Source organism: Elephas maximus, chromosome 9 (genome assembly GCF_024166365.1).
Source record: "Elephas maximus indicus isolate mEleMax1 chromosome 9, mEleMax1 primary haplotype, whole genome shotgun sequence".
Taxonomy (NCBI): domain Eukaryota; kingdom Metazoa; phylum Chordata; class Mammalia; order Proboscidea; family Elephantidae; genus Elephas; species Elephas maximus.
In genome coordinates, this window is record NC_064827.1 from 125,545,779 (window position 1) to 125,561,385 (window position 15,607).

The window sequence follows — 15,607 nt, forward strand, 5'->3', positions numbered from 1 at the left end:
CTCCGAAAATACTGAATATCACCAATAACTACCATGCTCCTTTAGTCCAAATTTCAAAGATTGAGGCTTAAGAAGAGTTAGTTAACAAAGAGAGAAATAAACTCATTGAAATGTGCACCCTCTCAAGCTTGCTCTTTTTACAGCTCCTGATTCCAGCTATGACCTCCCAGTTTTCCTACAAGACAAGGCACACAGCAATGCTGCTCTTAGACGGCAAGAGCTCCATCATCCAAGGGCAAATTTTTGCCTCAGGCAGCCCTGTTGATAATTCAAGCCTCCCAGACTGCCTTGCATTAAGAAATGCTTGATTTTCACATCACCTGCCTCTGCACTTCCTACTACATTGTATTTGCGTTTTTACATGCACTATTCTTTTTATACTATACTCTCACTGTCCCTGGCTCTACAAATCTTCTAGGAATGCACGCTAGGAGATTTTTTAAGGGAAAAGTCCTCAATATCTGTACTTCAGTTTACTTCTCTCCTGCTTTGTGATTAGGAGTATGTCTCAACCAGTGTTACTTCCTTCCTGTCTACATAGCAGGTACTGTGGGAAAAAAATTATTCCTTTTTTTTTTAATAATATAAATTCATTATTCCTGTCAGCCCTTAAAAAATCTGTACCAGAATTGCATCATTCTATTGCTTTTAAGGTTTTTTTTTTTTTTTAAGAAAAATTTCAATAATCAGATAGCTTTTTCTGGAAATTATAAGATTTGTACTATTTCTCACTCCCTTGGATGACTCCCTGCATGATCCTAGAGAGCCAACACATGCAGCTTCCAAGTGCACAGGCTCAGAGAGAAATCACAGTAGCTGAATAAGACTTAGTCAGCACATTTTATCATTTCCTCCAATGCTCTGACATTGGGTAGAAGATAGTCTGAATTCTGTGTTCTATGACCCAAGAACAGAGATGATTTTTATCAGTGGTCAATGCCAGCCTTGCAGTTTTTCTACAGGGATGATCAGAGAGCCAGTTCCAAAGGACTTTTGGCTTTGCACTTTCACAACCAATATTAATAAATTTCCTATGGGCTAATTTAATCACATATGTTTCCATGGTTGAACATTTTCAGAAGGTAGAAACAAAAATTGCAGAATGTGGACATTAATGTTCCTCCACAATGCAATGTTTAAATCATTGGCTCTGGGCTCACTCATTCAAATCCAGTGTCCCTAAATCTAAATAAGTATGTACAATGGAAAAAAATTCATGGACTAACTGGCAAGCGGAAGTATTAAAGAGCAAGTCTGCTTTTCTTGAGTGCCTAGATGCACTGATTTGCCCCACGATCAGCCTGGATTGAAAATCTTTTAGGTTGCTACATGATAGAAGCTCAAGTCCTAAGAAAAGTTGCTGAGATTTTACTTTTCTCAAGCACCATGACTAGCCTTTAAAAATATCAGGGCGATTTTTCTTGAATCTCTCTAACGTCATCATATAAGCTAAGACATGAGTAGAGTTGTCCATTGTAGGTGCCAGAGAAAATACAAAGATAGATGTACTCAAGAAGCTACTCCCTGGCTGCAGGGAATTAAGCCCGAGCAATTTCCAGAGAGACAGAAGCTGCGTGTAGTCACTTTATTCACAGTGGTTGGGCAAACACTGTGGATGCTGAAGATAGAAGTATTCATTGGGTCTTATCAGGTTTATATTTCAGATAAAACTCAGACATCACAAGGCAATTCATGAGGACCATCTTATGAAATGACTTTGTCAAATAATTGTAGCAAAGAGGGGAAAAGAACCCTTGTCTCCTCTGGGCTTCCAATTCTCTGCTTCTCCACTACAATACAACTACTATTGTCTTTTTCTACATTACCCTCGAGTCAAATATCTTCCCCAGTGACAAGAATCTAAGTTAGTCCAGGCAGGGAGATTTTCTGAGTGAAGGCTGTCATTGTGGAACACTCCTCCTCAATGTCTCTCTCCCTCCTTTACAGCCTCCCATCTGAAGGCCACTACTGCTGTGAGAGCAGGATTAAAGTTGGTCTCACATTACTTTTCTTATTGCAACCACATGGGTTCAGCACCCTTTACCTCCTGTGACCAATTTTGCATCATTTCCTGAAACAACAAAATGAGTGCTCTTTCAACTCATTTTAATACACTGAAAATTATGCTGATGATAAAAAAAGTCAAACATACTTTATTTAATGAACATTCTACCATGATTCCCACAACGATATGAGCACATACCTTGATGAGCCTGGATTCCAAAGAGCAAGGGTGTGTGTAGGGCTTCATGGCTCAGAACGGCTAGGTAAGGGTTAGATGGGAGCAAGTATGTGTGTGATTTGACTTGGTGAGTAGAATCCTCTTTTGGTCTCAAGATACCCACCCATTTTAGGGCCATGGGGCTCTATCTAACACCTGAAGACCCCAGGGCTGTTGGGAAAAAAAAAAAAAACTCCTTGCCCTCAAGTTCATTCCTAAGCTCATTTAGTTTAAAGAGAAATAGATTTTCTTCTCCACCGTCCTTGTATCTGCTCCCATGCCCACTAAGCCTACAGGCTCCAGAGCATTTGATGACCATTCAATATCCCAGATGATCAAAATGACCTGTAAGATTCTGTATAATTGGTGTGTTGGTTTGGTTTGGGCGCTGTGTTTTATGTTTATGAAACCAAGATTCCAACTGTGACCTTCTGACTGCAAATTCAGTTCTGTTCTTATGAGTAAGTCATAATAGGTAAGGTTTTTTTTTTTTTTTTTTTAAACTCCAGTGTTGCCAGATAAAATACAGGCCATATGTCAACTTCAAGTTTCTGAGAAACAAGGACTAATGTTTTTGTGCAGTCCTGGTTGTGCAGTATTCTTGAAAGCATGTCCCCACATTACACAGGGATTCCTTGGAGTCTTGTATTTTACTTGCTAAATCCAGCAAGCCTATTCTTGGGGTAACTTTGAAGTTTACGAGAATGTTAAAGTTCTCATTGTAGAATCTAGGGTATATATAAGAATATAAATAGGATCATTGATTCAGAAAGGAAAAAAAAGCATAAATGCACAAGATTGCATTAATTTTACGGGAAAATACATATATATAGAGAGTATATAGGAACACACCTTAATTGTATAATGAGAAAAAAGGAAATTAAAAGCACTTTTGATAAATGAGCATAGCTTGTATGAGTTACCCTCAGTCATGTACAATATTTTTGGAAAGAGGAAAAAGAAATAGAAAATATCATCGATTTCCACTCAGATGGAGAATTTGGTTGCCAAGAAAAGGTGTGGAGGGACAAGTTGTCACTGTACAATCTATCTGAACTGTTTGACTTTTCATCTATGCAGAGGTATCTTTCTTTAATTACTGAATTACAGTCATTGTTAGGAATAAGATACTTAAATATGAATGTATAATATAATAATCGGAGAAATAACAGGAATCTACTTCTGGTCATCGAATTAGAGGCTGTTGGCCTTCCTTTAATACAGTGGGACTTTCCAGGAAAATGGATCATGAGTAAGGCTGGCCATGCTGCAGCCCCCAGAGTTTTCAGTAATGAACGGGAGTTCAGGGACACAAGGACTGCTTCCTAAACAATAATGCATACAATACTGTGTGCACACACACCAAACACAATGGAACTTCTCAGAAAACCCTAATTTCAAACACTCAGATTCCTTGTCTGTATAAGTACCCCATCTTCCATTAGACAAAGTGTCCTGAATTTTGTTCATGAAGTACTGGTGCCCTTGTAATAATTCAAGAACGTACGACCTAGAGTTGGGGAACAGGTGGCTGTAGGGGAACAAAACTAGGTATGTTGATAAGAATTGAAGTCTAGAGTAGAGCCTTTGTGCTGTGGATCTGAGAAAGAACTCACAAATGGCCCTAAGAGGTTCAAATGATTTGTGTTGTCAACTGTAATTTGAAGGAAACATGTAGCTTTTGCCTACCTGTCAGATCCCTTTCATGGAATGTCTCCTCATCCCCACCTGCCCTCTACCCCTCTCCCACTGTAGAATGTCTGGAGTCCTACATTCTACTCCTGTTTAGATTCAAACTTTTCCCTCCTTTTCTTAGATCCATGAGCATCTGTTGGAGCCAGATCACGCTCTGAGTCTAGGACGTGGTGATTTCACGTTCTGAAGGCTGCCAGACAGCTGTGGTCAGTGCCCAAGCCTGTGGAGATGTCTTCAGAAGAAGGTAGGCCTGGAGGGGAGGGGGTGTGTTATCAGATTCCTGCCACCCCTCCAACCCTTGGGAATTCAAATTTGACACTTCCCCTGGGGACAAACTGTCTGAGCAGGAGTAAGGAGTGGACCTTTATCACCACTCAGAATATCCCATCTAGGGAGCCTGAAGACGAAGATTGGCAAATACGCACAGGTTGTTGGGGAAAGCGGAAAAGGGTTTTATAGTGTGCATCACGAAAAGAAACGCTCAGGAGGAGATGGGGAAACTACTCTTTTGAAGACTCACTCCTTCAAGATAGTATGGAGGACACTTTCTACTTCAGAAAGTCCTTTCCCTGCTAGTGAGCCTGCTGGCGGCATTTCAGACAGAGTGGATGTCAACCCTGTTCCATGGGCTGGAAACAGCTTATGAGAGTGGCAGCCTGTCTGCCTGGGATTCCTGAGACAGGTTCTGTGAGTCAGTGATAGCTTGGGCCTCTTACTTCTCGGTAGACAGAGGCCTGGGAGTCTGGTTGAACTGCTTACAAGTTCTCCAGCAGAAAACTTCTCAACTGGAAGGAAGGAACACCTAAATCACTCTCGGGATTTTTTCCAGTCTTCACCAGTTCCCCATTCCATACAGCTACCCATCAGTTGAGATTCATTTTGTTGATTCCCAGTGACCAGGCAGGGAATTCAGATGACTTAACACCTGGTTGCATTTCCTCCTCCTCCATTTACCCTTTTCCTTTGTCTCAACAGCAACTCCAGTGCTGGGACTGGATATGACCATGAATCCTGGTGCCTCCATGTCTCCTTTCACTGCACTGCCCTTTCCCCCACACACTCCCAGACGCCCACCCCGAGAACACAGGGAGCAGCACCCACTGCCCCTCATGACTTCATCATGCCCTCCAGGGACCCCTCTGGGGCTCTTTGCTTTCCCCAGGACACTCCTGGCACCTAGCATTGGGGATTCTGGCCCCAGTGGGACTAGGGCTGGCAAGGTCATTGTTCAAGTGAGGACAGAAGGGAGTTCAGCAGAGCTCCCTGGAATTCAGACCTTTGTCATGGCACAGACCCCACTTAATTGGAGTGCTCCAGGGGCTCCCAGTGGGGCAGTTGAGCATGCCACACCCCCTTTTGTGGAAGCGTCTGCTGTGATCCCTGCCACTTCTGTTGTGGGTACTCTGGCTTGCAGGAGAGGCTGCTCCCCAGCTCTTTCTCTTCAAGCTCCACCACCAGTTGCCCAGCTGGCCTCCATTTTCCCCCAAGTGAAGGCTTGGTCAGGCCAACATGCTTCTTCTGGGGAGGGAAGCCTGGCCACCACACAATCCAGGCCTTCGCTGGATGACTCCTCCTGTAATCCCCAGGGTGTTTACCAGAACTACCAACGTTGGCAATGCTTCAAGTCTCTGGCCGGGAGGCACCATCCCCAAAGCCCTGATACAGAAGCTCTTTCCTGCTTTCTCATGTGAGTGCCCTAATCAGCTGAGATTATCCTGAAGCTTTCAAATAAAGAGATCTTGGGGAGACACGATGGAGGTTAGGCTCTTTAGGAACACTTGAGAGAAGGTCGTGAGGGTGATGGGATGTGTTATGAGAAGATATATTCCTGATAATATTAACTGCACCTCCCTGTGTAGAACACTTCCAGGTGCCTTATCTCGATTGATGCTGACGACTTTGTACGTGAAGTCAATCTAATATTTGAATCGTTACCTTAAGTGTTATTTACAGGAGACTAAACACTGTGGTAGAAACCCTGGTAGCATAGTGGTTAAGTTCTATGGCTGCTAACCAAAAGATCAGCAGTTCAAATCTACTTCTCTTCCGGGGAAACACTATGGGGCAGTTCTACTCTGTCCTGTAGTGTCACTATGAGTCGGGATCAACCCAATGGCAAAGGGTTTGGTTTTGGTTTTTTTTAAACACCGTGGTAAAGTCAGGAGACATGATGTGAATTTTGGTCTCAGATCACAAACTCTATGTTCTTCCACTGCTCTTTACCTTCCAACATAGGAGCTGAGCATATTTTGGCCATTGCCTCAGGACACGTGAAACGGGCAAGGCCTAGGACAACCACTTTAAGTTTACTCCCACCCTCATCCCTCTGGAGAATTCCAGTTACAACAGGGAGGTGGTAGAGTATGCACAGTGGTGAAAGGCTTGGGCTCTGTCCTCCTTAGATTTGTAATCCTGAGCAGGGCATTGTACATTCTCATCCTAGAGTATCTCATCAAATAAGGACACAATTACAGTTAATTAAGAGGAGAGCTAAGAAGATGATATGACCTAATATATGACGTGTAGTCCAAAAAAAGTACCCACAAGAGTGAAACTTTCCTAGCTACAGTGTGTGTGAGTAGAAATTGGCAATGAAGTGCAGGGTCATGGGCTTCTGTGAATGAAAGGCAGAGTGATTAGTCATGTGGGAAGCTTTATCTTTTCAGAGCAGACCCTACATCTCTCTCAACCCTGAGCTTCCCAACAGGTCAATCAATATGGAACTCTGATCACATTCCACAGGATGTTTTTCCACATACATGTTGCTCTCACTGGCTGAAAGACCGAAGGCATCTTCTTCCCTCCCCCACTCCCCACCACTCACCCAGGAATAAAGACACAGTCCACTAAACCAAATTTCAAGCAGTCTGAGGGATTCCCTGGATTCCAAAACAGCCAGTGGTATCCTGGGAGCAAAAGCACTTGAAATCTAAGACAGTGGAAGAGGGATTGACACAGACAAATAGCAAAATAGATGCGAAGATGGGCAGAGGATGTGTGTAGGCGTGGGGTCAAGATGGGGATGGATATGTATTTGTCGAAACTTACTGTCGCGCATGGGTATTTAGCCCAGTCCTCCGATCCCTGGCTAGACTGAAGCCCACCATGACCCTGGAGGAGGGACTCTGGCGGTCTGTACAGGAATGGCAGCGCAAAAGCAATTTTGACCGGATGATCTTCTATGAGATGGCAGAAAAGTGAGTCCATGGCATCCTGGCCCTGTTGGGACTGAGTGATGAGGTGTGAATGAAGAGGGAAGGTTGGTACAAATCACAGGGGCTGTGTGAGGAGGAGGTGTGCATGTGGAGAGGGCTCCTGGTTCCCTGATGATCCTGCTCTGCCCTCAGACAACTGCTACCACCACATTCACTGCTTGGAGTTTTCTGTTCTACATTTTTTAAGAAATTCACTCCTTCTACATGTTAGATTTGTGGATGCCCCGATACTGGAGTGTTAAGACAGAATGGGAATAAACACTGTGGCTACCCATGCAGATATAGTCCAAGCTGTAGACACTCTGCAGTGAGGGGATATACTGTACCAGACAAGTATCTGCTTGCCTCAGTGTCCACATAGGTAACAGGGAATTTGGGGCCACTCTTCCTCATGACAACTGGTACAAAAGTGTTCTACAACCATCCAAGAATGGCCCAGGCTGGAAGCGTGTGTTCAGGGGAAGGCAGCATCTCAGTCACCCCGCTGGACATGTTTCTGTCCCTCATTGCCTTTCTTCCCTTGGTTAAAAAAAAAAATCATCAGAGGAGCCTGAGGCTTTTGTGAAACCTCACATTCCACCTTTTTGCAAATGTCTCTTTGACCACTTGCCCACCTGGTTTATATTCCAAGGCCTCAAAGCTTGAGACTAGGACGGGGACTCTAGGAACTAGTCCTTGGTGTTATCTGCAATCAACTTCATCCCATTCCAGGTTCAGGCTGTCACCTCTACCTTGTGTGTTTTGGGCAAGGGCAGGAGAGGCTTGGAGAACGGTGTGCATGAGTGGGTCCTGCTGTGTGTCATGTAGCTCTGATTCAATTCAACCAACCAGTGTCAGTGTTGTGGTGTGCCATCAGGTGCTAAGGGTATGGAAAGGTAGTGAGCACTATGGCTCTGTCAGGAGGAACTTCCAAGAAGGCATGGCTCATTTCCTTCACAACCTTCCTATGTTATGATGAGTTGTGCTGCAGGTGAAGGGATGATGTGGTGAACATGTAAGGGACGCAAACCTTGTTTGTGCCTCCTGGGAAACGGACTTACTTACTGGGCACCTGGACAGGTCATTGAAGGCACATCTTTCTCCACTGCCCCATAATTGGCTGTTGCTTGGTCCTGGGGCTCCTGGTGCATCTTGCCTTCTCCTCAGCACAGCCTGTGCCTCCCTCACCCTTGTCAGGTTCATGGAGTTTGAGGCAGAGGAGGATTTAGAGATTCAGATGTTGCAGCAGAGGAATGCATCTGTCTGCCTGCCTCCTCCAGCTCCACGCAATCTTGATCCTCACGGGCCTTCATCCACTGTGGTTGGCCAGCGTCCAGGTATGGCTAAGCAAGTTCAACAGGAGCTATAGGCCAGGGGTCAAAGGAGGTATGTAGGGACTGGTTATGTTGGGAGAGGACATTGTCTTCACATGTGGTACTTTTCTTCCAAGAGGGGGCAATGGCTATTTCTATCAGCAGAGACTGCCAGATGCCTGGGGTCTCCGCTACACTTCATTACACACTAGTAGTGAGGTGGTCAAGTTTTATAACTATTATCTCACATGGATTATCAAAGGTGGGCTCCAATATCTAATCACCTTTAAATGTGGGTCTCAATGAGAAGACTTCTTGAAAAAGTAGTTCCAAGTTTCCCCACAAGATGACTCTCTTGGACCATCTGCCTCTTACATCTTCTCCTCTCACAGTGTTTGTGGCTTCAGGTGTGCCTTCCCTACCATGAACCGCTTCAGTGTCTCCATAATTCTGCCTTTAGAACATGTGGTTGGGTTGTGACTTAGTTATCTAGTGTTGCTATAACAGAAATACCACAAGTAGATGGACATGCCAAACAGAAATTTATTCTCTCACAGTCTAGGAGGCTAGAAGTCTGAATTCAGGTCTGGGGGAAGGTCCTTGTCATCAATCTTCCTCTGGTCTAGGAGCTCCTCAGCTCAGGGACCTCGAGTCCAGAGGACAGGCTTCACTCTGGGCACTTCTTTCTTGGTGGCAGGAAGTTCCTCTCCTCTCTGCTGGTTTCTCTCTTTTCTATCTCAAAAGAGATTGACTCAGGTACAATCAAATCCTGTAGACTGAGGCCTGCCTCATTAACACAACTGCCTATAATCCTGCTTCATTAACATCATAGAGGTTAGGATTTACAACACATAGGATAATCACATCAGATCCCAAAATGGTGGACAACCACACAATACTGGGAGTCATGGACTAGCCAATTTGACACACATTTTGGGGACACAATTCAATCCATAACAGGTGGAAAAAGCCAGAATTTGCTGCCACATAAACATCCTCTTTCCAACCCCTCCTATAGTGTTCATTCCAAAGATGGGAGGTTGCATGGCACAGCCCCCTAAGCAACATCATCACAGACCCGAGCACCCTTGGGAGCCCAAGCGGTCCCATGAAATCCCTCCTGAAGCCATCAAAGAGTATGTTGAGATCATGGAAGATGTCCTTGGAACTGCCCATTCAGCCACTGTGGAGCCAAATGGGAAATGTGAAGAAAAAGAAACTGAGGAACAACAAGAAGAGAATGAGCTGTACCCAGACCTGGGACTCCTGAGCTACACTGACAAGCTGTGTACACAGGAAGGATTTATCACCAAGGTGGGCCGGGACCTGAGGTTTGGTGTCTGTGGGTTCTGCACTTTCGGTATTCCAGCCACCAAACATCTGCAGTTTTACCCCAGACATTGTAATTAAGTTCAGTTCCTTCCTCCATAATCAATGTGCGTGTCCTTTTCTTGTGTGTATATGTGTGTGTGTATGAGTGTCTGCATATGTGTAGGTTGGGGTGGTGATATTTTAGTCCAATACTGGATGCAAATTCGAGAGGGAGATTATTGATTGTCTTCTATAACCTCTAAATCACTGGTTACTCCTTGTCAAGGATGTTCATACGCCTCCTCCTTCCGTTCTCAGGTAGAAGCAGTTATTCACCCTCAATTCCTGGAAATGTTACTATCACCAGAATCACAGGTGGATCCCATGTCCTTAAGGCACGAGCTGGAGGAAGAGGAAGGACTCACTCTCACTCAGGTAAACCAGAGGAGGAAGGGAGAATCATAACATGAAACCCACAGGATTTCATCTAACCCGACAGTGCCTTGGCTATCATGGCTTCTGGGGAAGGCCAGCTCCAGGTGTGGGAGCAGGTAAAGAATGATGAGGTAAGAGATAATGGAGTGGCCAAGAGGAGTGGAGTGGTAAGGCATTGCGATTGGGAAAACCACACAAGAGGATGGACAGGGAGAGCTGCAGTACTAGTTATTGAAGACACTCATGTGACTGACTTCCCTAAATCCTGCCCCAATACTATGGTCTCCACCACTGACTCAGGCACATGTTCTCACAATCTGTACAGAATCAGTAATTATCCATTTTCCTTCCTTGCAACTGGTAGAGAAGCGACTGCTGGAATTGAAAGGAAAAGTGGGTGTGGAGGCATCCCCAACTTATGGTGTGCCAACCATGGAGTCACCTTGTACAAAGTCTGGGGCCAGTCGAGACACAGAGAGCACACATAACCACAACATCCAACTACAGATGAGCGAGAAAATGAGCACAAAAAAGTTGGATGCAGATGACCTGCCAAAACATGGCAGTGGATACAGTAATCTGTCTAAGTCAAAAGAACTTGCTCTCTTTACCTGGAGTCCAATGTCACAGGAACTTAAGTCTGAACAATCACCTACTCCTCAATGGGGTCCTAGTTGCACCTCCCGTAGATTGGGAAACAGAGAAACTTTAATGTTCTTAGAAACCTCTCCTATTAGTGAAACACCTGGGAAAGGAGAAGGGTCCAGTGAAGAAGAAGAGGAAGAGGAGGAACTCCCCAGCCTTGAGTTCCTCTTGGCATCTCAAGAAAGCGTACTGCCCTGGAGTCTTTCCAAGAGTCCTCTGCCTGTCTCCAGCATTCTGCACCATGGAGTTCGGGGTACCTGGGGAGCATCCCAGCCCCAATCTGCGGAGACGGTGAGTCTTAGCCAACCTGGACATACAGCTGCCAAGTGTAAGATCCCAGCTCAAGTCAGAGCTCCATCACTTGCTGCAAAGCGGCCCTACTCAGGGGCTGACCTTGGAGTCTCTGGGAGGCAACCCTTGACTGTGGGTGAGATCCAACCCTCACTGCCTCTAAAAAGAAAGTGTGACCCTTCCACTCATGGAAAAAGGAAGAAGCATCTTCTTAGCCAGTAGTGAGCTCTCCTCTTCTGTATGTCAGACCCTCAAGTTGGGGTCCCCTAAATAGATTAGGGTCATCCACTACTCCCCCTTACTTATTAGGCTAATGCTCCTCCCCTATCCCAGTGGTACTTCTTGGCTGTTGTACAGATACGATGAGGGCAGAGAAGGAAGCCAGAGCCTGGGCAGGGTGCACATGTACTTCCATGGTTGGAGATAAAGCACAGTAGCTTTACTTAAAGAAAAGTCCTCTGTAAATTGGGATTAAAGATAGTTTTGTTGGAAGAAATTCTCACTGACTCTTTCTTCTGGTCCTCTTCTGCTGCTGGATGGAGTGTGGTGCTGTGAAAAGAAAAAGATACAGGTGTCCCCTGTGTTCCTGACCCACATGTGACTGACCAGTTCTCTCACCCAGCTTTACCTGATGTCCTCAGGATGATCCTGGGGACATTCTGGCTTTGGCCTCTCATGGCTCACTGATAAATCACCAGTGATCACTGTCATCACCCATTTTTCACAAGCTGTGGCTTGGTTTGGGAGCTTTCTGTGGGTATCCTAACAATATCTCTGTCTCTTAACCATCTATTAATGGAATTTGCATTTCAACCTTTCAGCCTTCTTGGTCATTAACTAATGTTTCTATAATTGAGCCTGGAGGCTGCACTTTTCTTTAAGGTGGTTTTTTTTTCTGTTTTCTAGAAAGATGCTGGACAACAGATCTAAAATGATCCTGAGCACACCCAGGGATTTTCCTGTGTGGTTTATTTGACTTGACAGGATCAAGACTTGGCTTCTTGGGGACATGGCTTTCTGTTTCTCTGCATTTACTCTAAGAAGTGGTATCATGAATTCTCAAGAGGACTTCTAAATAAGCAATGGTAGTATGCTATTTCTGGTGAGGACGAAACGAGACAGAATGTGTTGGAAATATATTTATCAGGATTTGTTTTGACAGTGTGTATATGAGCTATGAAAACAGACAGAGAATTTAGGAAGTCCCTTTGCCTTATTTCTGGAAAGGAAGGAATTTCATTCAATCGAATTGGGAAGGTCCATCCTGCTGTGGTCAAGGAGACTGACCTCAGGTAACTTTGGAATCTTCCAAGGAGCATCCTATAGGTACTCCTCCCTTTCTTTTCCAAACAATGACTGAAATTCTAGGGTTAAATTGATGCAGATTTAGTCTGACACTTACATTGAAAATAGTTCCTTACAAACAAGAGGAAACCTACCTTACAGAACAACAATACAGCTCAGGAAAAGCGAAGATGTGATGATGTTTATGGCCGACCTGGGTGCCTGGGGTGTGCAAGGCTAGTTGTGAGCAGGGTTGGTATGAAGGGCTAAGAAGCATTGAGGTATTAGTCGTCTGATTGTTCAGGCACTAGCATAGACCCCATGTTCAGAGCAGTGGGTGTTCCAGTGGGTTTTGGCATTTGGTGCCTGTGAGCTGCTTCATGAGTTGGGAAGTTCCTAATTGGGATCTGAATGGAGACCTCTGCAAGTAAGATTCTGTTGGGGAAAAAATCAAGGCAAAGAGATGAGAATGAGGGGAGAGGACACCTCTGGTCTTTCCTCAGAATTCTCAAGTCCTTGCCCTCCAATCTGCACTTAATTCCTCAAATCCAGGTGTCCATGGCCTCATTCTCCAGCCCATTCCCCTCAATAGCTCTGATTCTCAACTTGGAAGCTCCCTGGAACTCACCAAGGTTTCCTCCTAGCCCAATGCTTTTTTCTCCAGGTTCCAAATTCTAATTTTATTCCAAGTGCCTGTGAATTTTCAGGACTGCCATGTCCCAGAAGGTTCCCGGCCAACACCATGCAGGCACCTCATAGAGTGTCTTCCTCAGCATAACCGGCAATCCTGGTGTATCCCAGGTATTTAGGGGAGTGTATATGTTTTTATATATAAAAAAAAAAAAAAAAAATTTTTTTTTTTTTTATACATCAAACATCGAAAGACAATGTGGTGAGTGAAGGACAGAGCCCTGGCTCCTCCATTCCCTGGTGTTTGACTTTAGAAAACTCCCGTAAGTCCTCTACATTTCAGGATCTTCACTGGGAAAATAGCATAACGCTGTATACCTCTCAGGGTGTTTGGGATATTAAAGGAGTCATGCAACCACTCCTTGGCACCCAGTGCTGTTGGCTGTAGGGACTGGGAGGCACTGTATATTCTCTGACCCCTGTCTTGGGTGGCTACATGGAGTTGGGTGATACCACCAGCCCTCAGGTCCTTGATGTGTGTGGATGAGGTCCCTGTTTAATGGGCAGGGCGACATCAAATGTCACGATTCTGCAATTACCTCTTGGCTGTTCCAGTTGAAAACAGGCTTCAAGTGTATGCCCTCACGGTGTTGAATTGGCCCACACAGGTACAGGCAGGGGTGAAGGGAGCTACATGTCCTCAGACCATTTATGCCAGTGCCCAGGCAAAGGGGCAGCTCCTGGCCTGACTTCCCAGCTGAGGGGCCATGGTGAATTTTTATAGCCAAGAGACTAGTTTGGGTGCAGACAGCCTTGAGCCCTGGGTTAGAGGCCGGGCAGTTGTTGAATACTGCCTGACTGGTGTCAGAGTGGACAGCGGGGAGCGGGTGCGGGGAGGGAAAACAGGCTCTTCCCCCTGTTAGTGTCTTGGAGGGGGAGGGCTTATTTTGACTCCCACACAGTAGGCAGTAGGTTACAAGCTTGCACTTAACTCTCGCAGGTCCAGTACCATTTCCATCCCGATCCGGAGGCTTCTGCAGACTCTCCGCTGCCCAGCTTCTCCTGACATGGTGAAACCTGTCCTGAATGCTACTGCTCTCCTCAGCCTGCCATGCACCAGCTGACCCAGCCAGCAGGGTGCTGGCAACCTCACAACGGGCACTTCTTTGCTGCTTCTGAACTGTCTCTCCTGCATCCTGCCGCTCAGTCCAACTCCTCAGCTTTGTCTTTGATGCTCTGGGCTCCTACACTCTCATACAGAATCAATTCACTTGTTTTTAATCTCTTGGATGTAAAAGGAACAACAGGAAGCATCTATTTTGCCATCTCGGCCCTGCCTCCTCCTTTTTTCTCTTTATAAAATTAAGATGTATTCCAATATATATAATATATTTGTTCCATTAGAATAATAAATTGAAATAAAGTCAATGTCCCCAGCCCAGGATCAAAGATCCTATTTGTATTTCTTTAGTCTAGTGTTTATAATGATAACTTTAACATTCCCTTAAACTTCAATAGGGAATAGGCTTCACGAATAGGCTTGCCAGGTTTAGCAAAGAAAATAAAGGCCTCCAAGGATTCCTCACGTAATATCGGGTATATATGTACGACAATATTAGTCCTTGTTTGTCAGAAATCTGAAGTCAATAAGTGGCTTATATTTTATCTGGACAAACTACCAAGAGGCAGAAAACATTAAGCTGTTATGACTTACCCTCAGAAGAACAGAACTGAATTTGCAGTCAAAAGGCCTGAGTTTAAATCTTGGTTCCATACACATAAAACACAGCACCAAAACCAAACCAGCATACCAATCTCACCAAATCTCTGCAGGTCATTTTGATTATCTGGGATATTGAATAGTCACTAAACACTCTTAAGCACCTAAGCTTTGCGGGCAGAGAACAGACGTAAGGGTGAGGAAGGCAAAAAATCTTTTTCTCTGAAGGAAAAGTGCTTACAATGCTACAGCCCTAGGATCTTCAGTTGTTAGTTAGGGCCCCATGGCCCTGAAATAGGTGGGTATCATGAGACCAATGCAAGATTCTACTCACTCAAGTCAAATCCCCATCCACACACACACTTGCTCCCATTTATCTCCTAGGTGGCCTTTCTGAGTCATGAAGCCCTACTTCTCAGCTTCAGCTTCACCTGTCTCCATCACACACTCTTGCTTTTTGGAATCCAGGTTCATCAATGTACGTCCTTTCGTTGTGGGAAACCGTGGTGTTATCATCTTTAAAGAAAGAATGTTTGTCTTCCTATTCATCATGAACACAATTTTCAGTGTATTATAGTGAAAATGATTTGAAAAGCATTCACTTTGTTGTTTCCACAGGCTTGATAGTAAAACTGATCATGTGGGATGAGGGTGCTGACCCCAAGTGTTTGCAATAAGAAATTACTGTGAGACCAACTTTAATCCTGCTCTCATAGCAGCAGTGGTGTTTGGATGGGAGGGTATAGGGAAAGGAGAGAGGCAGAGGAGGAGTGTTCCACACCGACAGCCTTCACACAAAAAATGTCCCTACTGGCACTAACAACCCTGGTGGTGTAGTGGTTAAGTGCTATGGCTGCTAATCAAAAGC

At 44.9% G+C, this 15,607-nt stretch overlaps 1 protein-coding gene across 1 annotated transcript; it reads left to right on the plus strand.

Annotated features, from left to right (window-relative positions):
- The first annotated feature begins 4,144 nt into the window (after positions 1 to 4,144).
- Positions 4,145 to 14,143, plus strand: LOC126082536 (NUT family member 2D-like). Its single transcript, XM_049895035.1, has 9 exons — positions 4,145 to 4,160; positions 4,892 to 5,603; positions 6,985 to 7,113; positions 8,308 to 8,447; positions 9,442 to 9,737; positions 10,053 to 10,165; positions 10,523 to 10,743; positions 10,907 to 11,105; positions 14,020 to 14,143. The coding sequence occupies exons 1-9, from the start codon at positions 4,145 to 4,147 to the stop codon at positions 14,141 to 14,143; spliced, it is 1,950 nt and encodes a 649-aa protein (XP_049750992.1).
- Positions 14,144 to 15,607: the final 1,464 nt, after the last annotated feature.